This window comes from Nycticebus coucang, chromosome 7 (genome assembly GCF_027406575.1).
Source record: "Nycticebus coucang isolate mNycCou1 chromosome 7, mNycCou1.pri, whole genome shotgun sequence".
NCBI classification, from domain to species: domain Eukaryota; kingdom Metazoa; phylum Chordata; class Mammalia; order Primates; family Lorisidae; genus Nycticebus; species Nycticebus coucang.
The window spans coordinates 70,886,738-70,911,003 of NC_069786.1; the positions used below are offsets into that span (position 1 = coordinate 70,886,738).

Below are 24,266 nucleotides of genomic sequence, written 5' to 3' on the forward strand. Positions count from 1 at the left end.
TTTGCAGTTTTTGGCTGGGGCTGGGTTTGAACCCGCCTCCGGTATATGGGGCTAGCCCTACTCCTCTGAGCACAGGTGCTGCCCTCTCACTGGGCCTTTTCTTTGCAGCGAATGTGAAAGACACAGGGGAACAGTGACAGACGGAGGGAGGAAGGATTACGAAGGCAGGAGCGTGGTGGAGTGAGAAATCAGTGTTGGCTGGTGGTAGTATGCCATTTGGGGCCTTGAATTGACCAGCTGTGAGACCAGAGGGTTGGACTGGTGACCTCTGCCTAGGGTGACCACATGGCATAGGTTGCCAGGATGGCCCCAATTTACACCTATTGTGCCACAGCAACTATTCTTAGCACCCTTTCCACTCTCAAAAGTGTTCCACCGTGGACCATGAATTTTTTTTTTTTTTTGCCAGGGCTGGGTTTGAACCCCCCCACCTCCGGTATATGGGGCCAGTGCCCTACTCCTTTGAGCCACAGGCACCGCCCTTAGACCATGAATTTTAAGGTCACCCTATACACAAGGTTCTTTCTGGCCCTTAATTTCTGTGACTTCAAATTGAACCCATTAGTACTTCTTTTTTATTTTTTGGTAGAGACAGAGTCTCACTTTATCGCCCTCGGTAGAGTGCTGTGTCATCACAGCTCACAGCAACCTCCAATTCCTGGGCTTAGGTGATTCTCTTGCTTCAGCCTCCCAAGTAGCTGGGACTACAGGCGTCCACCACAATGCCCAGCTATATTTTTGTTGCAGTTTGGCTGGGGCCAGGTTTGAACCCGCCACCCTCAGTATATGGGGCCGGCACCCTACCCAATGAGCCACAGGCACTGCCCAACCATTGGTACTTCTTTATGACTGATGCAGCACGAATTGTCATTTTCCTGGCCTGTGAAGTACAGGGACTGACAGCATGTGAAGTGACCCTTGTTTAGAGGTTGCTTTGCATTTGTCTTTCTTCTGGTTAAAGAAGACTTTTTTCCACCATATTTTTCTTTTCTTTCTTTTTTTTTTTGTAGAGACAGAGTCTCACTGTACCGCCCTCGGGTAGAGTGCCGTGGCGTCACACGGCTCACAGCAACCTCTATGAGGTTTTCTATCTAGGAGCTAATGCTTCTTTCCTTTAAAGTACACTAGTAGACTGGGTGCCCGTAGCAGTGGTTATGGCGCCAGCCACATACACTGAAGTTGGCAGGTTCGAACCCGGCCTGGGCCAGCTAACCAACAATGACAACTGCAACAAAAATAGCCAGGTGTTGTGGCTGGCGCCTGTACTCCCAGCTACTTGGGAGGCTGAGGCAAGAGAATGGCTTGAGCCCAACAGTTTGAGGTTGCTGTGAGCTGTGACACCATGGCACTCTACTGAGGGCAACATAGTGAGACCCTGTCTCAAAAAAACATAAAGTACACTACTAATTTCCCTTCTAATCAATTTGGTTCCAGTGAACTTGGGATCATTATGTAAATATTTGTGTCCTGCTTCACACTAATAATGGTTGCCTCTTATTGAGGGTTTACACTAAGTCAGACTTAAGTGCTGAGTGTACAACCACATATTAATGCTGTAAGACAGCTCCTTACTTTATCAGCAAGGAAAGAGGTTTAGCAAAGTAACTTGCAACTACAGCCGGTTCTTTCTAAGCTCTTAACCACCGTGCTATATTGAGATATCTAGAAACACACATAAGCAGAATGTAATTTAAAAAATTATCCACTTTCTGGCCTGGGGTGGCTCATGCGTGTAATCCCAGCACTTGGGAGGCCGAGGAGGGTGGATTGCCCTGAGCTCAAGACCAACCTGAGCCAGAGTGAGACCTCGTCTCTAAAAATAGCGGGGTGTTGTGGTGGGTCCCTGTAGTTCCAGCTACTCAGGAGGCTGAGGGAAGAGAATCGTTTGAGCCCAAGAGTTTGAGGTTACTGTGAACTATGAGGCCACAGCACTCTATCAAGGGGCAACAAAGTTAGACTCTGTCTCAAAAAAAAAAAAAATTATCCGCTTTTTTTTTTTTTTGTAGAGACAAGAGTCTTACTTTATTGCCCTCGGTAGAGTGCTGAGGCATCACACAGCTCACAGCAACCTCCAACTCCTGGGCTTCAGCGATTCTCTTGCCTCAGCCTCCTGAGTAGCTGGGACTACAGGCGCCCGCCACAATGCCCGGCTATTTTTTTGTTGCAGTTCAGCCGGGGCCGGGTTTGAACCCGCCACCCTCGGTATATGGGGCCAGCGCCTTACCGACTGAACCACAGGCGCCGCCCTAAAATTTTTTTTTTTTTGTAGAGACAGAGTCTCACTTTACCACCTTCAGTAGGGTGCCATGAAATTATCCGCTTTTTTAAACTCACACTGGGCTGTCCTAAATTTATCAGTGTCCCTGCTAGTCTTTGTAATTTCATCTTCTATTGCTTCCATCTTTTACCTCAGAGGAGAGACATCTGCCTAAAGTAAACAGATTTTGACTAAGGTGCAGCTTCTCAGGAAAAACAAACAAAAGGATTATCAAGTAGGGGCAATGAATATTTATCTTTTTTTTTTTTTTTTAACTTGTCTTGCTTTTCCACAGTATAAAACAGAAAACAAACACTTGCCATTTGGTTTATATTTACATAAACAATACTTAAAAGAAAAACCATCAGTTGATTCTGTATCACTCTTTTATTTATTGTCTGGCTAATTTACAAAGAGTCAGATGTCTAGGGTAGACTCTGCCCTTCCATTTACACTGTCCTGATGACATCCATACCAAAATGTGTCTGTTTACATAGTACAATGGTACGAAAAGATTTTTATTCTTCCTCTATAGTTCCCGACTATAAAGAGGGAAAAATTAATTTCATGCCAAAATTTTCTGGGCACTTTAACAGTCATTCCATTTCTGCTACTAAAATAATAAAACTGGTATTACAAGTTAAAATATAAAGACCTAACAGTTTTTACAAGTATGCAAATAATTTGCTACTTAGACATGAAAAGTTGATTTCGTTCAAATCACAAAGTAAGGCACCATTGGATGAAACATTTTTCTTAGCTGTTACTACATAAAATGCATAGTGAAATAAATACTGAACACTGAATTTTAATACTGTAATACATTTCAATATAAAATGATATGTGAATATTAAAACACTGTATTGCATCTTGAATATATTTATCTGGAAATTTTATGGAAAAAACACACATGTACGTTCTGATTTGAAGGAAGAAAACACTCATTTCTGTGATTTGCCATCGTTGAAGATTTTAGCACAGAACTTATTCAAAGTTTAAGATGGAATTAGGTTGCTAACTTTCAGAGAAAGAGTGTAGGTGTATTAATGAAACATTCACTTAAAAAGTACATTCTATAACATCTCTATTCTGGATGAATGGCAACTTTGAGCTGTGACCCTGTTTCAAATTTTAGAGTGGTACCTGCAAAGTTTCAATACAGAAGGAAGTTGTCCAACTGTTTCTACGCCTTATAAAATTCAGACCTTTCTTTGGGTTCGACTTTTCTCCACCATATTTTTCAGGAAGGTCAAATTGCATCGTTTGTGGAAGTGGGTCTATAGAATTGATGATGGGGATTTTTATCACTGTTGATATCAAAGACTCCAAAATAAAATAATGCTGCTAAATTACCAAAATGCTAGATAGAGATAAAAAAAAAATGTCAAAATACTTGGCCAACCTTGTTATACCCTTATATTTCTTGATTTTCTTTGGGTGAAGAGCCCCAAGTGACTATATGGAAGACAGACAAATGGTAAAAGAGAGGGGAAACAGCAAGCTCTCTAATGTACTAATAAGCCCAGAACTTTGGCAAGGAAAGTTATAAAAATACAAGATATTTAAATCAGTAACTTCATAATTTATTAGACATCCCATTTATTAGAACACTAAGTTCTTTTGCTTTTATATAAATGAAAAAACAGAATTATTTATTCTATAAATAGGAACGTATCTTTCAAATTTTTCTTTGGATTGACTTCTTGTTAGCAACTCCAAGGAATACATGGATAATACACTGAAACCATGATACAAGGTTTAGGTAGATATACATATACGTATGTGGCCATGTGCTTTTAAAAAATAAGTAATGATAACTTTTAAACAAAATCAACCATATAAAACATTTAAGTGGAAATACTTATTCCCAACTCTACGGCTAGATTTAAAAGTCCTAGTAAAATTCTGTAAACAAAATCATATTTAAAAAGGCAAGGTTGGCTCTTCCCTATGGTTCTTTAGCATAGCTTTTATTTGCATAGATCCAAGACACAAGATTCTCCTGGACAGATTCAAAACAACTTCCCTCCGATTTCCACTACCAATCTCCCTTATTCATTTGACCCTATAAGCATCACATCTTGTTGGTCACTCAAGTCTGTTCCTTTCTTCCATGTTTCTGATTTGATGCCTTTCTCTGACTTTCTTCCCCCTTCCCACCAAGCCCACCCAGTGTCTCCCAGCCCCGGGGCTTGCTGAGCTGCAGAGGAGCGAAGGCTGCAGGAGACCAACTGACAGGTGAGTGCACAAGCCAGCTGGCTCTGGGCCTGGGAGCCCAGACAGGCTTTCAGTTTCTTTCCAATGGCTTTATTCCATGTGACTGTAAACTGTGCTAGATCAATTTGCGACCTTGGCACTGTGAAGCAACACTTGTATCCAGACATTAAGGTAAGAGGGGAAATATGGGAGCAAAATCTAAGGTCAAGCTATCTACTAAACAAGGTATTGGGCCCTAACTTTATTTTTAGTCACCTCTTGAATTGCTCAAGCTCATCTTGCCTTTTCTGTTTTCTAAACAAGAGGTTTTGCATTAGTTTCCATCTTCTAGACTGGTGCTGTTCAATATAGTAACCACCCCACTGCACGTGGCTCTTGAGCCTATAAAACACTACTAGTCACATTTTCGTGGAGATGTGCTGTGAGTGTAAAATGCATGCTGGATTTTGGAAATTTAGTACCAAAAAAGAATGTACAATATCTCATTAATATTTTTTATATTGATTACACATAGAAGTGATGATATTTTGGATGCATAAGGTTAAAATACAACCAATTTCATCTGTTTCTTTGCACCTTTTATAAAAAAGCATAGCTACTAGAAATGGTAAAGTTGTGTATGGGGCTCACATTATTTTTCTACCGGACAGCTCTGTCTTAGAGCATAAGTACCTCTGACTGCTAAAGCTTGGACATCCTATAGCTGCAAAAGTTTCATTTGAGGCTTTGTTCAGCAACTTGCTTAGGTGGTCTGTGGTTCACGGAAACAACCAGGCGGCCAAGCGTGCAAAGAAGGCATGGAAGAAGACATGGGGACTTCCCTAATCGCAGTCTGTAGCAAATAAGCAGTGAATGTTTGAATTTGGTTGGTTGAAAGCTGGGATAAAATTTGTCTCTGTCTACTTGCCGAAAAAGCCTATAGACTCCCAGCAGCTAACACGGGCTGGAGCCGAAGCAAGCAATGGCTCTGAGAATATACACGGTATAAAAAGCTAGGTGCGTTCATTACTGGATCCCTGCCCCTGCACACGCGTACTCCCACTCACTCTCCCTTCCTCCCTCCTGCCAATAGGACGGGGCCAGGGGAAGAAAGGGGGTGGAGGGTGTGCAACTCTCAGATAGCAACCATAGGAGCAGCTCTCGAGCCTGCACAGAGAATAGCAGGCAGAGATCACCTCGGGATGGGAGGAAGTGGCGGAGCCCCCCTTTCTCTTCTGCTGGATCCACCTTGAAGAAAAAACAGACAAAATATAATTTTGATTAGAAAGCTTACTTTCTCACTGTGGAACCCAGGGATGGTTGCAAAGGTACCCACTACCTCACCCCGGTGACCTAGGCTGTAGGATAACTGGTGGACCTTCCGTATGAGAGATGAGAAGTGAGAGGAGGAAGCAAGTAAACATCGCTAGACAACGACCCACCACTGGCTTCTGAGAACTCATACAAAGCTAAGTTAAAAAAAAAAAAATGCTTTGTGCTGGGTACATGACTCATACCCATAATCCCAGCATTTTGGGAGTCCAAGATGGAAGGATTGCTTGAAGTCAGGAGTTTGAGACCAGCGTGGGCAACACAGTGAAAACCCAACCTCTACAAAAAAATAGTGAAATCGGTTCAGGGCCTGTAGCTCAGTGGTTAGTGTGCCGGCCACATACACTGAGGCTGGCGGGTTTGAACCTGGTCTGGGCCTGCCAAACAACCATGACAAGTACAACAACAACAACAACAAAATAGCCGGGTGTTGTGGCAGGTGCCTGTGGTCCCAGCTACTTGGGAGGCTGAGGCAAAGAGAATCACTTAAGCCCAAGAGTTTGAGGTTACTGTAAGCTGTGAATGCCACGGCACTCTACCCAGGGTGACATAGTGAGACTGTATAAAAAAAAAATAGTGAAATCAGCCAGGTGTGGTGGCTCATGTCTAATCCTAGCACTCTGGAAGATGGGGTGAGTGGATTGCCTGAGCTCAGAGTTTGAGACCAGCCTGAGCAAGAGTGACAGCTATGTGGGAGACTGAGGCAAGAGGATAACTTGAGCCCAAGAATCTGAGGTTGCTGTGAGCTGTGACGCCACGGCACTCTACCAAGGGTGACAAAGTGAGACTCTGTCTCAAAAAAAAAAAAAAAAAGTAAAATTAGCCAGGTGTGGCAGCAGGTGCCTATAGTTAGTTCAAGCTACTCAGAAGGCTGAGGCAGGAGGATCACTTGAGTTCAGGAGTTCAAGGTTGCAGTGAGCTATGATGATGCCACTGCACACTAGCCTGGGTGACAGAGCATGACCCTGTCTCAAAAAATGCTTTTCTTTTCTTTTTTTTTTTTTTTTGTGATTTTTTGGCTGGGGCTGGGTTTGAACCCACTACCTCCGGCATATGGGACTGGCACCCTACTCCTTGAGCTACAGGCGCTGTCAAAAATGCTTTTCTTCTTATCACATAGTACATGTTTACTCTTGATTTAAAAAGTATGGATAAGCAAATACAAAGCCAAAAATTCACACATGCTTTTATCACCCAGCAATATCTAATAACATTATGGGTACATTTTCCATTTGAAAAAAGTTACTTTTTCCTTCCAGAAATAGGATCACACGGTCAGTTTGAACACCTTTCAAAGTTATTACTCTTTACAAATACATTATTAATGAGACATTGCATTCTAATGTATAAGTATACTATATTTCATTCATTGAGTCAATCCCTTTTTGTTGGGCATTCAGGTATCTTCCAATTTCTAAACTGCTTTTTCAATAGTAGCCATGCTAATGAGTGTTAAGCTGCATCTCACTGTAGTTTTATTTGCATTTCCCTAGTAATTAGTGACGTTGAGCATCTTTTCATGTGCTTATTGGCCAGCTGTATATCTTCTTTAGAGAAATGTCTAGTCAAGCGTTTATTCATTTCTTTTACTCTGTTGCCCAGGCTGGAATGCAGTGGTATGATCATAGCTCACTGCAATCTCAAACTCCCGGGCTCAGATGATCTCCCTGAGTAGCTGGGCACCTTGCTTAGCTAATTTTTGAAAAATAATTTTTAGAGATGGGGCCTCATTATGTTGCCCAAACTGGTCTCAAACTCCTGGCCTTAAGAAATCCTCCCACCTTGGCCTCCCAAAGTGCTGGGACTATAGGCATGAGCTACTTACTACCCCTGGCCTCAACCCATTTTTTAATTAGGTTGTGTTTTGTTGTTGAGTTATAGGAATTCTTTATAAATTGTGATTATTAATTCCTTTTCAGACATATTATTTCCAAATATTTTCTCCATTTCATGTGTTGCCTTTTCACTCTGTTGATATGTCCTTTTAAAAGCTATCCACATTTGTGGGCTATCAGTGTATAGTAACCAGGTTTAAATCCCATTCATATTTTCAAAAAAATTCACACATGCATTTATTGAAACTGTAACAGGTGTTAGGCACATAGTCAGGTGCTTAGATGCTGTGGGCAGGACTACCAGGGCACATGTCCATCACGTGGGTCTGCTGTGACCACTGCTCTGAGATGAGGTGGGTCTACTGGCAGACTCCTCAGGAGGCATTTTGACAGCAACCCTACAAGTCCACTTGGGGATTTCTGAGATAGAACCAAATCTCTGAGCAAGCAGAGGAGTTAGAGGAAAACACTGGAGGCGGTGCCTCTTCCTCCCACCATCCCAACCAAATATTTTCTTAGGCAGGCATCTGAGCAAAGACTCATCTGGATGCAAACCAGCCATCTATCATGGAGCCTTGACCATCAACTGACATGCCACAGGAGGTCAGCAAAGTGAGGGCTGTCCTTGTCCAAAGCACTCCAAGTGTCCTCTACCCTGATCGGGGCTGTCTGGGTACCCTCCCAGGCTGTGGGCTTGGAGATGGAGGCAGCTATAGAAACAGAATAAAACTTGGTACTTGATAGTACCTGATTTATTTTTGTTAGACAGATAACCTGTTCTCATTATTGATATTAAGCATGCATAATACATCAAATATTAAAGGAAATTTACAAAAAACAAAAAAAGGTCAGTGGTCAGTGGAAACTAATTCATCAATTTAAGAATATTTTTAAATACCCACTATGTTTTAGGCTCTGTGCCCCTCAAGGAAGATGCAAGAGTGAGCAGGACATAGTCCTACTTCTCAAGTTACTTATCCGAGTCTTAAAGGAGCGTGGGGGAGGGAATACAGACAGTCCCCAAGTTATAAACATCTGACTGACCTACAACTCTCACAAAGGGAGGCTATTACAGGTAATAAGTAACTATATTTGTCCCACCTTACATACAAATTCAACTGAAGAACAAACCTACAGAACCTATCTCATTCATAACCCAGGGACTACCTCTAAGTGCAGCTATTAAATTAAAAATTCAGAAGGTGGGCCTGGCGAGGTGGCTCACTACAGTAATCCTAGCATTCTGAGAGGGTGGGGTGAGTGGATCGCTTGAGCTCAGGAGTTTGAGACTAGCCTTAGTAAGAGCAAGACCTGTCTCTAAAAATAGCCAGGGGCTGTGGTGGGTATCTGTAGTCCCAGCTACTTGGGAAGCTGAGGTAAGAGGATCACTTGAGCACAAGAGTTTGAGGTTGCGGTGAGCTCTGACGCCACAGCACTCTAATAAGGACAACAAAGTGAGACTGTGTCTCAAAAAAAAACCCCCCAAACCAAAAAAAAAAAAAAAAAATATCCATAAGGTACAGGAAAGATGGTTCTGCTATTGATATAAGAATGTTTTTAAGAAGTCAGGACATTATACAGGGTGGCCATAAAGTTAGTGTGCAATTTGCATACCCAGTATTATTTAATACTAGAATCTATTATCTGTATATGTATTTTGAGTTTATATCAACTCCTTAAAGCAAGTTTATATATAAATGAATTTCCCAAGAGGGAACTACAATTCCGTATGATAATTTTATTATAGTTAAACCTTTCAATTAGGTATTGCCTAGGAATTCAGTATTCCACATATATAAATTTTTCCAGGAATTAAAAGTTTTCCTCTCAAGTGGCAACATTTTATTTACTTCCAGCATTTGTTCATAGAAACTTTCCTAAAATATTTCCTAACTCTTTGAATTTTCCTGCACAGGCACAAAGTGCAATCTGAGTCTGTTAATTCAATTCTGTGATGTAGCCCAACAGAAACACATGGTATGGCCCCGCTGTCCTGCACAGCACAACTATCCTCCACCTCCTCCTTTGCCCCAAGACGGCCATCTGTCACTTCTCCCTGATGTTTGTGATTTTGCTCCTAACTGGTCTTACCTTTAGCTGAGATGTAAGATTGGAAACCAACCAAAAATTATTTGAAACCGTTTTACGAAATAATTAGCAGGGTACGCATAAGGCCCTCTGCTACAGAATATGGCCATGGCTAGGAATTTTGTGACAGTCACTTGACTTGCTCACATACTTTTTCTCTATATTTCTGGTTTGGAAATTTGGCTCTCGGGGTAAGGCTGCTTCAAGTCTAGAAACAATCGAAATGCCTGATAATGGTAAATTATTGCATGCTGAAATAAAAACCATGTACTAAAATGGAAAAGTGTTTACTAAGAGATGTTATGTTAACCCCATCACCAAAAAAAAAGAAAAAATTGTACTATGTCGTTACAACAATACAAAAATTCAGAATTATATGGATAAAAATTGGGAGAGAACCTGGGAAAATTAAAATATCTGTTATGCTATGTGGAAAGATTACAGATGTATTTAAAATTATCAGGTAATGCTCTGTAAAGCTGTGATTATAATAGGGAGTTACAGTGAGTTTTTGTTATAATTAATGAGACATTTTGCTAATCTTGAAACTAGTAGGAATAGAAAATGACTCTTAGTTGTGGTTTCTCAGGAAGATCAAAATAGGGGAAGATTATCCAAAGAAGAAAAATAATAACATTTAGTACTAGCAAACCAAAGGTATTTTGAGGTTGTGATGACACATTAAAATAATCCTTCTTATACGCATTCTGGGCACCTCCATCTCCTTAGTGCATGTGGAAGGGGATTTACTAGAATTTAGACAGCTCTAAATAGGATTCTCTACCCCACTGAAGGCAAAAGGCCCCATTTCCTATATAGCCTGAGGGTAATCCAGACTATTCAAGTATGAATCTGTCAAAAGCCCTGGCAGAAATACTCACTCCGGCTTTCATTTCTTGGCAATTGACTGGGATAACTTTTGGCTGTTGGCACATATGGTTCTGGAGGTGGCAGATCAGAGATGGGATGGAAGTAGAATCTGCTTTCCCACTCATCTGGGGGGAAGAAACAGACAGTCTCTTCTGTAACAATCTGCTGTGATGACTTTATGCAACGAAAGGCGCAGAGTTAAATCCCAAAAGAACTGCAGAAATCAATTTCAGTTTGATACCTAGAAGTTTGCTGAAAAGCTGGAAGTGCTACAAATGTCACTGACTTGCACATCAATAAAATAAACTGGCCTGGAAGTTAAAGCAAGGTGACTTTAGTGTGATGAGGACCCAGCCAGTCCCTCTCAGGAGCGGAGATCTAAGGTATGGAACACCCTCGTTCTCACCAGTGGGCCAGCAGTAACCAGGACCACTCTGATAACCATGGGAGAGATAAAAACTTAGTATCTGCAGGCCATTGGGCCTCTTACCTACAGAAAACTATTTAGAAATGTAGATAATAAGAAAGCAAACTACAAAAATGTTTCCTTTTTTTTTTGCAGTTTTTTTGGCTGGGGCTGGGTTTGAACCTGCTACTTCCGGTGTATGGGGCAGGGGCCTTACTCCTTTGAGCCACAGGCACCACCCTACCAAAATGTTTCTTTTCAGAATTCTAGACTCTCTGGAAAGTCAACCAAAATGAGAACTCAAACAAAGAACAGGTCAAGAAGAAAATGATCTGCCTTTTTGGGAAATGGGGGAGGGGGATTATAATTTTGATTTTGAAATCATGGTGGGCTCTCAGATGGTTAGATAGATCAGCGTGGTACAGTGTGTGGAACAAGAAACTTAACTTAAACAAGCAAACAACACACAAGCAAACTGACCATTCAACTGCAGCTCTACACAGCCCAGTGAGCTGGGACCACAGCTCACCTTCACATGGAGCGTCTTGCAAGCCATTTCTAATTGATGCTGACGGTGGAGGTGGGGGAGGTGCCCCCGCACCAGGCCTGTCCGGAGGAAGGGGGGGCCTGAGCCCACTCCTGGGACTATCTACTCCACTCCTGGACGGCAACTGCGGTGTGGCAGGCAAGGCCCGAGATGTGCTGCCATTTCTGCTTATTGGAGGAGGCGGTGGGAGAGGGCCTGGGGCAAAAGAAAAGAAGACACTTAGCAGAATACTTTATACCCCACATTGCTAATTATCACGGTTGTCCTCACCGTAAAATGGGCAGGTGCCTGCTAGACACATGCCTTTTCATTTGCAAATATGGAGAAATGGAGCCTTTGATCTAACTGAGCAATGAGTAAGCATATATGGACACAAAATGCACATATGTGCGCATGTGTATGCAAAACAAGTGCATACTAATAGCTTAATTGCTGTTTTGGCTTTGAGTTAGTAATGAGATTGGAGATGATACAGTAAAATGAAAACAGGTTTATACTCACAGCCATATAATTTAAAAAATCGTATAATCCTTTTAAAGAGCTATTGAACTAATTACTGTGACATGATGAAGGAATTAAAAAATAAGATGGTTATGAAGTTGTTTTAGGTCTTCAGAAGGACTAAGTTCTTGAAATGCACAGTATTATGCTAATTATACAAGCGTTGTTTCTGTGACGCATATGATCCGTCAGGAAACCAAACATGAGTCATACTGAGAGCAGTAGGAATCCTCCTTGGCTCCTCCTCTTTGGGGAGGCAGAGGAACACAGGGAGCCACAAATAGCTAATCAATCAACATCCATCCATGGCTATAAATGCGAGTGTGGGTCCTAACCCTGAACAAGCTATGGAACTAGACTTCCTGTCTATAAGAGTGACAGATAGTCACCTTTCTCATAGCACTGATGCCAGGAGTAATCAGTAAAAAAGCCAACAGAGAGGGCGGCGCCTGTGGCTCAGTGAGTTAGGGTGCCGGCTCCATATACCGAGGGTGGCGGGTTCAAACCAGCCTGGCCAAAATGCAACAACAAAAAAAATAGCCGGGCATTGTGGCGGGTGCCTGTGGTCCCAGCTGCTCGGGAGGGTGACAGAGTGAAACTCTGTCTCTACAAGAAAAAAAAAAAAGCCAACAGAGAGAGTACTAGGTAAGTCTTTGAAATCAGTTTGTAAAATGCAGAGGCTGTGTGTGGTGGCTGACAACTATAATCCTAGCACTCTGGGAGGCCAAGGCAGGTAGACTGCTTGGGCTCAGGAAATGGAGACCAGCCTGAGCAAGAGTGAGACCCAATCTCTATTAAAAATAGAAAAGCTAGAAAAAAATCTCAAAAAATAAATAGTGACTAAATTAAAACAACAACAACAACAACAAAACAAACAGGAGCATCTTCCCATGTAAATCAAAATGCCTTAGTAAGCGTTCTTGATCTTTGGCAGTGTAAGCTATTTGTAAGATGCTGACACTTTAAGTACATGCAATGTCTTATGGCAGTGTGTGTGTGTGTGTGTGTGTGTGTGTGTGTGTGTGTATATATATATATTTGGAGACAGAGTCTTACTATGTCCCCCAGTAGAGTGCCCTGGCATCATAGCTCACAGCCACCTCAAACTCCTGGGCTTAAGCGATTTTCTTGCCTCAGCCTCCCAAGTAGCTGGGACTACAGGCACCTACCACAATGACCGGCTATTTTTTTGCTGCAGTTGGCCCTGGTCGGGTTCAAACCCACCAACCTCTGTGTATGTGGCTGGTGCTATAACCACTGTGCTATGGGCCCCAAGCCATCATGGCAGTATAAATATAAATATTTCATTAGCTGTAGGTTCAGAATCCAACCAGGAACCTTACACTGAACAACTCTGGCAGAAGCCTTGCTTCGAACACTTGATGGAGGCACTGCTCAGCCCTGTCTCTAAAGGATTCTTCTGTGCCTCACACTGAAGTATTACTTTTTGCCCTCTCTGCTTATCATTGCTGGAGTCCCAAGCAACAAAGAGTTGGAGGAAGTGTCTCATATGCTGTTGGTTCAACTTTACTGGTAACACCACCACATAACTGTCATTAAACACAAACTAGACTTCCAATATTATGGCGCTCAGTACTGTGTAATATGATCGACTTCTTTGCTCAGGTTTCTAACTCTCCATCCTGTGGTTCCCTGCCCCAAGAGCCTGGCAGGCATAGTAGAAAAGAAAACAGATTTCTATTTCCCACTGGCAGAATCAGAATAAAAGTAATCATTTATTGAACATAACCATACGTCAAGAAACAAGATAACCACTACATGACATACGTCACACTTAATTATTTTAACAACCCCAAGAGAAATAGGTACAGCACATAAAGCCTCAGAGATTTGAGAAGCTTAACAAGCCCAATTCAGGAGGGTAACGAGAGGAAGAGCCAGGATCTGACTCCAAATCTATCAAATTCTAAAGCCCACTCTACTAATAATGATGCCAAATGACTTCTCAAAATACAGATGGCTCTGGATGATGTCTCTATGCTTCTCATGGGAATGTAAATTAGCAGGAATTTTCTGGAAGGCAATTTGGCAGTATCTGTGAAATCCATAGTCTATTGTGCACACCCACTGACCTGGAAATTCCTTTCCTAGGAATTTATTCAAAGGAAATACACAAAGATGTGCACAAATACTCAGCTACAAGGATCTATCGCTGAATTATCTGCAACAGAAAAAAAATTCAGAAATGGCCCATATGACCAAGTGAGAGGATTGGTTAAATAAATAAAGGACATTTGTAAGATCTAATATTATGCAGCCATTAAAAGTCAGAAGAATAATTATATCATAAAATGTTAACAAGATACTGTTAAATAAAAAGAAAGTTACCAAATAATATATGTAGGGTGATATCAATCTTATAAAAAGTATATACATTCATTTAAAAAAGTTGGAAAGGATATATTAAAAGTGTGATCAGTGATTATTTCTAGATGGTGGAGATGGTAGGTTTATAGATGATTTTAATTTTCTTTATATTCTTTGGTATTCCTATACTAAACAGGTTTGACTTATGTAAACCAAAAGAAACAATAAATGTTCTTTGTTACTGCCTATCATATTTCAGGGAAGATTTAATCTGTTAATTCATACATTTGGTAGGGCAATGGCACAGCAGTTTAAGGGATGGTTCTCAAACTCTGGAGCACATTATAATCACTGGGGAGATGTGCAGTCTGCACCCCAGACCAAAGACACCAGAAATCCTTGGAAGCAACCCAGGCATCTGCAGTTTTTACAATTCCCTGGGTGGTTCCAACATATGCTCAAGTTCAAAGAATGGTGTTTATTAGGTTGCTGAGGTCACAAGATCAAAGGTTAGTTAACTTCTCCTAAAGAAAAAAGTGCTCCATTTCCAGACATGATGAGGTATGTATGATGAGAGTAAATTTAAAAAGAAGATGGTTCTACGCAATCCATTAACTACTATAAAATGAGTCAAGTGAGTGTATTCCGTTAAAAATGCCTGCTCCAGTTCCGGGAGAGAGTGTAAACTCGTGGCAATCCCTTCATCTCCTACTCTCCAAGTTCTTCTCACATCAAGGTTTCCCAAACCTGGGTGGAGCACGGATGGGTGTCAGCAGGTCCTTGGATCCAATTGCATGCACATGTTGAGTTTATGCCTCTGAGCATTTTTATAAACAGAAGATCTGTACTTTTATTTGATTCTCCAGGGGATTTATGTACCAGAGATGTTAAATAGCAAAACAGACTTTTTACCATTTGTCTTTAACGAGCAGGGAAGTGGCCTCAAAGTCTACCAAATGAAGAGAGAAGTACAGAAGTTCATTAGCTCTCAAATAATTGCCCCTCTTCTTGGAATAATGGAGCCCTCCTGCAGAAGATGGGAATTGACCTCCCCAATTAAGACAGCAGAAATTCACTTAAGAGAGAGGCAGGGTAGGAGAGTGGCAGGCACACTTCAGAGCTCAAAGAGCAAAGTTCCAGCCTCTTCTTGTTAACTGGCTTGTAACCATTCAATTCTACAGTGACCCAGTCGCTTCATCTCTAAAGCATGAACAGAAACGGCAGAGAGGTCACCACGAAATCAGACACGTCTGACTGTTCACTTATGAGACTACCAGCGACGTCCCAGCGGGCTGGGTTTTAGGGGGCGCCCCACCTCGCGCCTGGTCTTACCTGATCGGCCGGGCGGGTCCCTCACCGGAGGCGGAGGTCTCTCACCGGGCGGGGGCGGCAGAGGGCCCGAGCGTCCCGGGGAGGGGAGGGGCGGTGCGGGTGACGTGAGCGACAGGTTGCGCTGCGGCAGCCGCGGCATTTCGTCGGCGCCCCCGGAGCCCGGAGGCAGCGGGGGCGGGCCCGGCCTGCTGGGCGGTGGCGGCGGCGCGGAGGCGGCCGGCCGCGGGCTGGACGGCACCGGGGGCTTGCTGTTCTGCGGCGGCGGCGGCGGCCCCGCCTCCCGGTGCAGGGAGGGCCTGTTGCCCACGGGAGGCGGCGGCGGGGGAGGTTTGTCGTCGATGGCCCTGGTCGGGGTCGGGGGCAGCGGGGGCCGGTTGGAGAAGGGCGAGGAGGAGCCCGAGGGTGTCTGCCGGAAGGAGCCGCCTCCGAAAGCCGCACCTCGGTTTCCAGGAACGGGGGGAGGGGTCGGCCCCGGGCTGGGCTGCCTGGGGGCCCCGGGCACTGGCGGGGACCCCCGGTTGTGCAGACTGGACTGAATGGGCCTTGGCGTGTTCGGTACTGGAGGAGGGATGCCATCGGGCTTGGAGCCCACGTCGGGCCTCGGGGGAGGCATTCGGCTCCTCTGAGGCTCGAGGGGGCCGCTTCTGTGGCCTGGAGAAGGCACAGGGAACCTCCCGGGGCCACTTGGGGGTGAAAAAGGTTTAGCCGACGTGGCTTTTCCTCCTGGCGGCAAGATCGGAGGTCGGCTTCCTCCACAATCTGAAGAACAGGAAAACAAACATTGTAAGAAAACAGGAACCTTAAAGAAATCAGACAGCTGAGGCATATTCCCTGGAAATTCTTTCTTAGAGTTCTGTGAAACATGGGTAACGTGGGACGTGTGTGGTCTTCCTGGAGGCAGAGGACTAGACCACAGCTCTGCCTTCCAGTCCCAGTGCTACAACCATCAGATTTCGAAAGGATTTGGGGGGAATCTCTTAGCATTATGTACAGACGGGAACCAGGATGAAATCGGTAAGAGTTTTGGAGCGATCCCTAGTCACTATGAGAGGATAAAAACAGGATGGCATTGGTAGATGGGATTTTTGCTAATGATTTTCATTTGTCCCCAGCACCGTCTCTGCCCCTTGGTCCTTACACATCTCAGGTTTGAAATAAAATTCAGGTGTGTTAGATATGAAACTCAGTTATTCCAATATAATGTCCTTGTGCAAGCGCTTACCTAGTCTCTTTGAAGAGAAATGCTCAAGAAAACGTGGAAAAATACAATGGAAGAGTTTTGACTGCAATAAGAAAAAAAAACATAGGCTGGGTATGGTGGTACATGCCTATAATCCTAGCAGTCTGGGGGCTGGGTGCGGATTACTTGAGCTCTGGAGTTTGAGACTAGCCTGAGCAAGTTCGAGAGAAACCCTATCTCCACTAAAAAATAGAAAAACTAGCCAGGTGTTATGGGAGGTGCCTGTAGTCCCAGCTCCTCATAAGACTGAGAGAAGAGGATGGCTTGAGGCCAGGAATTTGAGGGTGCTGGAAGCTATGACACCACAACACTCTACCCAGGGTGACAGTGAGCATCTTGCCTAAAAAAAGAAAGAAAAATCCATGAAAAGAAAAGAAACTGTCAAAGTAAGTTTAATTAAAAGTGGCAACACCAGTGGATAGAATTCATCTGCAAAGAAGTAGGCAACTACACAACCTTTTTACTTTACTGGGCCAACTTCCACTTCAATATTGGCAGAATAGAACAGCATTGTGACCACTTGGGTTCAACAAAGGGAGGACCCAGGGAACTAACAATGTGGAAAATTTCAAACCACCACCCTAGAATCTCTTTGATTCCCAGGTAATTCTCAAAATTATCTTTGGCCTTGGAACATCTGCCACCTTAGTTGTAAGCTAATTAATCTATCAAGTGCTTACTGATCACCTACTATGCACCAGCCATTATTCTAATGCCACAGACAGAGGAGCAAACAAAATAGTAAAGATCCTCCAATCCTATTGTTTACATTCTTGTGGAGGAGATAAATAATGAATTAGTAAATACACATTTTCAGAAAGTTTTATGTATTAAAAAGAAACTAAAATAGGGTGATGAACTCAAGAGTACCTGGAGAGGCCAGGACAGATGGGGTGCTGGGTGCAGCTCTTTTGGATGTGACATGTGAGCTAAGGCCTGACAAGGAGGAGCAAGCCATGGAAATAAGAGGAAGAGAGGCTGGCGAGTGCAAAGGCTTGGCGGTAGGAATGAGCTTCAAGTTCAAAAACACCCATGTGCCCAGTGCTTGAAGCCTGATGGGCCAAAAGGGGATGGGTACAAAGAGCTTGTAGGCTACAGGAGTTTAGATTTTATCCAAGCCACTGTAGGAAGCATTTGGACAGATTTATACAGTGGAATAACATGAATTCTACTATAGAAGAGTATTTTTTGTTTTGGCTTTAGTGCAAGAAAAAAAGCTGTATTTTCCTTGACTATGTGGTACATTTCTATGTCATCAACTTGTGGTAAGTTAAATCTTCCAAGTCTGGTTAAAGCTGCAGTTACTGTCCATCTTAACATGTGTCGGGGGTCTTCTGCTAACCCCTTTGTGCACTAACTCAAATTTCTTTTTCGTTTTATTATTTTATTTGTCTTTGTCTTTTGACTCAATTTCCTCACCTACTGCTAAAATACTGAATGTGTACATTTGTCAGCTGCCTCACATACTTTTGGTCAGCTTTAGATAAATAAATTTAAATTTAGGGCGGCGCCTGTGGCTCAGTGGGTAAGGCACTGGCCCCATATACCGAGGGTGGTGGGTTCAAGCCCAGCCCCGGCCAAATTGCAACAACAACAAAAAATAGCCGGGTGTTGTGGCGGGCGCTTCCTAGCTACCTGGGAGGCTGAGGCAAGAGAATAGCTTGAGCCCAGGAGTTGGAAGTTGCTGTGAGCTGTGATGTCACAGCACTCTACTGAGGGTTAATAAGTAAGACTCTGTCTCAAAAAAAAAAATTTTAATGTAAACACTGGTTGTGGCCAGATACACTCTCACATCACTGAGTCTCTTTCTAGATTTTCACTATTTAGCACTAAAATAGTTAGCAAACCCCGAGGAGCCAGTAACATCATATGAACGTGAGAGTTTCACTTTCCCAGAGGACATCTTAAGAGATCATAGAATTAGAAATAAAGTTTTTGGTTTTTTTCTTTGAAACAGAGTCTCACTCAGTGTCACCCTGGATAGAGTGTGGTGGCGTCATCATAGCTCACAGCAACCTTAAACTCCTGGGCTCAAGTGATCCAACTGCCTCAGCCTCCCAAGTAGCTGGGACTATAGGCACCGACCACAACGCCTGGCTAGTTTCTCTTATTTTTTTTAGGAGCTTCACTGGGGCTTCACTCTTGATCAGGCTCCTACTCTCAAGTGATCCACCTGCCTCAGCCTCCCAGAGTGCTAGCATTGCAGGTGTGAGCTATCACTCTTGGCTTTAGAAAAAAAGTTCTAATATGATAAACATTACCCCCCAAAAGTTTTACACTAAAATTTCCTGAGCTTCTGTAGTAATCAGGAGAGAGCCTCATGTGCTCTGCAAGGTTTTTTTATTTAGGCATGACCAGGTTCAACTTCTTGCAACCAGCACCTTCAGAAGTAATCCTATAGGATTCATTTTCATAGCTCCTTCCAGAGATTACTTGAATACCAAATGTCTGTCTGCAAAGCACCGTTTCACATTTATTAAAATTTGTAATTATATTCCATATGATATGCTCCATAGTGTGTTTGAAAAGTAGCTCGCAGGTATTTAGTATACTAGACAGCTGGGTCACGCTACCTCTCAAAGAAAGTGGAATCTGCCAGGTCACCCAGCAGTGTCTGGGGCAAGTTCCATTTGTTCCTTTTCTTTCCACTGTACTGCAGGTGACCCCCAATGACACTGGGCACCTATTTCACAGCTGTATAAAGGTGTCTGATCCTGATTAATAATTTAAAAAGCTAAACAGGAGTTTCTTTTGTGAAGCAGTGATAATGTTTCAGACAATGTAAAATGTTTTAAAGGGCACAGAGGCTATGCCAAACCTCCAAACCGCCAGCCTCTGCCTGGTCTTCAGTGACTGAGAGAAGGAAACTCTCCTTACCATTATCCCTGCTGGCTGTGGATCTCAGCTTCGGCATTCCGGACTGGAATAGTCCTCCCAAACCGGGAGGTCCACCCCCTCCAAAATTGCCACCGCCACTGCCACCAGTGCTGCCACCTCCTCCGCCAAATCCACTCCCACCACCAGCACCGGCTCCTTTAGGTTCTACAGGAGGAAGAAGAAAATACCCACCAAGTACTGCACCAGTCCTAGCCCAAGTAAATCGTAAAACAGTGATAGAACAGGGAGCTGGCTGAACCTGGCCCTACGCTGGACAACTGATAGTTCTTCATGCACATGCAGGATTTTAAGGGTTCCCTTCCCCCCCATCAGAACGGGAGGGCTCTTCCCACTGCAGGGCAGTTCTAGGCCCAGTGGTAGAAGAAATAGTAACAAAGGACAATTTGTCCCCATCCCACTGGCCCCTTCACCAGCTGCCATAGGGGTTAATATCTATTTGTTCTATATTCTAAGCTTTGGCAAATAAAACGATCTTCACAGAAAGCTGGTCCTAAGGGAGGGGGGGAATGAAATAAAAGGTGAGAAGCAAGGAAATAATAAAAAGCATAGTAAAAAAAGAATAAACAAGAAATAATAAAGAAAGCAAAATACCATAATTACAGTCCTTGTAAAAATATCCACCACTGAGTTGTATTTCCTCATTTTATGTTTTTTCTTAAAATCAAGAGCAAATTCACTAAGCAATTTTCAGTCTACTTTTTTCACTTAACGCTGTTATTATTTCCTGTCATTAAATATTTGAAGACTTTAAAGGATTGTTACTGCATTTTAGAACATGAAGGTATTACAATCATTGCTCTAGGTTGATTTAATTTTTTTTACTTTTTTAGAGACAGAGTCTCACTTTGTCGCCCTTGGTAGAGTGCTATGGCGTCACAGTTCACAGCAGCTCTTGGGCTCTTGGGCTTAGGCGATTGTCTTGCCTTAGCCTCCTGAGTAGCTGGGACTACAGGCGCCCGCCACAACACCCAGCTATTTTGTTGTTGTTGTTGTTGTTGCAGTTTGGCCAGGGCTGGGTTTGAACCCCCCACCCTCTGTACGGTGGATAGGACGCTGGCCACATACGCTGAGGCTGGTGGATTCGAACCCAGGCCAGCTAAAACAACGATAACTGCAACAACAACAACAACAACAAAAATACCCAGGCGTTGTGGCAAACGCCTGTGTCCCAGCTACTTGGGAGGGTAAAGCAAGAGAATCACTTAAGCCCAAGAGTTTGAGGTTGCTGTGAGCCGTGACACCATAGCACTCTACCCAGGTCGACAGCTTGAGACTCTGTCTCAAAAAAATAAATAAATAAAATAAAAAATAATACAACTTTTAATATAAAGGCCAGTGGTAGGCTTTGACAATTTGAAAATTCTTTGCAATTTGAGAAGGTATGAAGATTTCATTTTATTTTGCATTTATGTGCAGAAAATTATGAAAGATTCTGAAATAGGAGACAAAGAAAAAGGGAGACGAAAGGAAAAGATTACTGAGTATCCTCTCTGGCTGTCTCAGTTATCTCCCACTGTCTTTGCACTAGAGTATTTCATAACTGTTAGATGTAGAAAACTGATCCTAAGGCAAATGGTATTTGTCCAAAGAGATGCACATTAGTTGTGTTCAGTGGAATGCAACTGATCATTCAGCTGTTTTGCACTTAATTATAAATTCATTTTAGCTCTTACATGTTTAGATATGTGAGGTACATAATATTCTTCTTTGAGTGGATTTTGATAACATCATACTGTTTCCTTCATTAACTGAGTTAAATAAAATTTTTGATACATGTTTGTTTTATAGCTGTATGAGAGCCTTTTTAAAAAAAATGGCTGGAGGTTCGGCTGGAGCTCAAGTGGCTAGGGTACCAGCCACATACACTGGAGCTGGAGGGTTTGAATCCAGCCTGGGCCTGCCAAACAACAATTAAAACTACAACCAAAAAATAGCCAGGCGTTGTGGTGGGCACCTGTATTCCTGTGAGTTGTGATGCCACAACATTCTACCCAGGACGACAGATTAAGACTCTGTCTCAAACAAACAAACAAACAAAAAAATTGGCTGGAAGTGGTGGTTCATGCCTATAATCCTAGCAGTCTGGGAGGCCGAGGCAAGAGGATCGCTTGAGGTCAGGACAAAACGAGACCTCATCTCTACTAAAAATAGAAAAATTAGCCAGGCATGGTGGTGTATCTCTGTAGACCCAGCCACTTGGGAGGCTGTGGCCATGGTACTCTAGCCAGGGTGACAGAGTGAGACTCTATCTCAAAAAGTTTTTTCAAATTTTCTTTTAATAATGTATGTATGCATGAAATAAGCATAAACATTATTTGAAGTTCTATCTCCCAGAAACCATGTTAAGTCTTTGATAAGTATTATATGAACTCTACAAATTAATCTGGCAGAACTGACACTTTTATGGCGTTAATACTTCACACTTGGAGATATGCTATCTTTCCCCATTTATTCATGCCTCTTAGAGTTTTCGGTAAAGTTTTGTAGTTTTCATGAGATGGGTTATGTATGTTTCTTGTTAGCATTACTTTAGATACATTTTTGTTTGTTGAAATTGTGAAAGGGCTGGTTTTCCTGTCATATTATTTGGTAATTGGTTATCACTGGTAACAGGAAATTTTTTTTTTTTTTTTTTAGACAGAGTCTCACTATGTCACCTTTGATAGAGTGCGTGGCATCACAGCTCACAGCAACCTCAAATTCTTGGGCTAAAGCGATTCTCTTGCCTCAGCCTCCCAAGTAGCTGGGACTAAAGGCACCTGCCACAATGCCTGGCTATTTTTTTGTTGTAGTTGTCATTGTTGTTTAGCAGGGCCTGGCTAGGCTTGAACCTGCCAGCCTTGGTACATGTGGCTGGCACCCTACTCACTATGAACTATGGGCACCGAGCCACTGAGCTATGGGCGCTGAGCCAGGACATTTTATTTGATACCTAATAAACCACTTTGCTATATTTTCTAAATTCAATCTTGTGTCTTCTAGTAGACATATGATCTTCAAATAAGGGTTCTACCTCTTCTAAGTGTGTCTTATTTTTGTTTTATAGAAGTAACTACCTTGATGGCTGAACTTCATAACAACATAAATAATTATTGCTAAAGGCAACCAGTTTTGATTTAATAAGAATGCCTCAGGCGGCGCTTGTGGCTCAAAGGAGTAGGGCGCTGGCCCCATATGCTGGAGGTGGTGGGTTCAAACCCAGCCCTGGCCAAAAACTGCAAAAGAAAAAAAAGAATGCCTCCAATGTCTGTAAGTTCAATATTGACTACTGGTTTTAAATAGGTTTCTTCCTTTTTAAATATCCAGTCAGGAATAATCCTTCCATGTTAGGTTTTTCAGACTTTCTTTTCTTTTTTTTTGAGAGAGTCTCACTATGTCACCCTCCGTAGAGTGCCGTTGTGTCATAGCTCACAGCAACCTCAAACTCTTTTGGGCTTAAGCAATTCTCCTCAGCCTCCCAAGTAGCTGGGACTACAGGCGCCGCTGCAACAACTGGCTATTTTTTGGCTGTAGTTGTCATTGCTGTTTGGCAGGCCCGGGCTGGGCTTGAACCCGCCACCTCCAGTGTATGTGGCTGGCACCCTAGCTGCTTGAGCTACAGGCGCCAAACCTTCAGACTTTCTTACAGTGTGGAATTTTATCTAATGCCTATTCAAGACCTAATGATATGATTATACCACTTACGGTCTTTCTTATTTGATAGGATAGATAAATAGACTTTCTAACATTAAAAACTAGATAAAGCTTGGTTTGGGTGAATTACTTTTTTTTTTCTTTACCGTACCTTAGGATGACTTTCTCTGGAGATATGAATTACTTTTTAAAGATACAATCAAATTCGATTTTTTGGTATTTTTACATCGCATTCTCTCACCTATGATGGTAAGTGGTCGATGGCAGGGTTTTTCATCTTGGAAGTACTGACATTTTGGGTCAGATGATTTTTTTTTTTTTTTTTTTACTAAATCATAGCTGTGTACATTAATGCGATCACGGGGCACCATATGCTGGTTTTATCGACTGTTTGATACATTTTCATCACACTGGTTAACATAGCCTTCCTGGCATTTTCTTAGTTATTGTGTTAAGGCATTTACATTCTACATTTACTAAGTTTCACATGTACCCTTGTAAGATGCACTGCAGGTGTAATCCCACCAATCACCCTCCCTCCGCCCCCCTCCCTTTCCCCCTATACTTAGGTTATAACTGGGTTGTAGCTTTCATGTGAAAGCCATAAATTAGTTTCATAGTAGGGCTGAGTCAGATGATTTTTTGTTGTGGGTGGCTGTCCTGTTCTTCAGAGAATATATGCAGCAAGCCTGGCCTCTACCCACTAGATGTCAGTAGCAGCTCTCTCCACCCTGCCCCTATCCGGCCAAGTTGTGACAGCTAAAATGGTCTTCAGACATTGCCGCAAAGTCACCCCCAGCTGA

General features: G+C 42.8%; 1 protein-coding gene across 4 annotated transcripts in view; it reads right to left on the reverse strand.

Annotated features, from left to right (window-relative positions):
• Positions 1 to 2,641: 2,641 nt before the first annotated feature.
• Positions 2,642 to 24,266, reverse strand: part of WIPF1 (WAS/WASL interacting protein family member 1) — a 137,744-nt gene continuing 116,119 nt past the window's right edge. For all 4 annotated transcript variants that reach the window (XM_053597646.1, XM_053597645.1, XM_053597649.1 and 1 more), the window contains 5 exons: positions 19,810 to 19,974; positions 15,693 to 16,451; positions 11,514 to 11,726; positions 10,590 to 10,703; positions 2,642 to 5,701 (listed from right to left, as the gene is read on the reverse strand). In XM_053597646.1, coding sequence (XP_053453621.1) covers positions 5,646 to 5,701; positions 10,590 to 10,703; positions 11,514 to 11,726; positions 15,693 to 16,451; positions 19,810 to 19,974 — 1,307 coding nt within the window. In that variant the 3' untranslated portion in view covers positions 2,642 to 5,645. The remainder of the gene's footprint in view (positions 5,702 to 10,589; positions 10,704 to 11,513; positions 11,727 to 15,692; positions 16,452 to 19,809; positions 19,975 to 24,266) is intronic.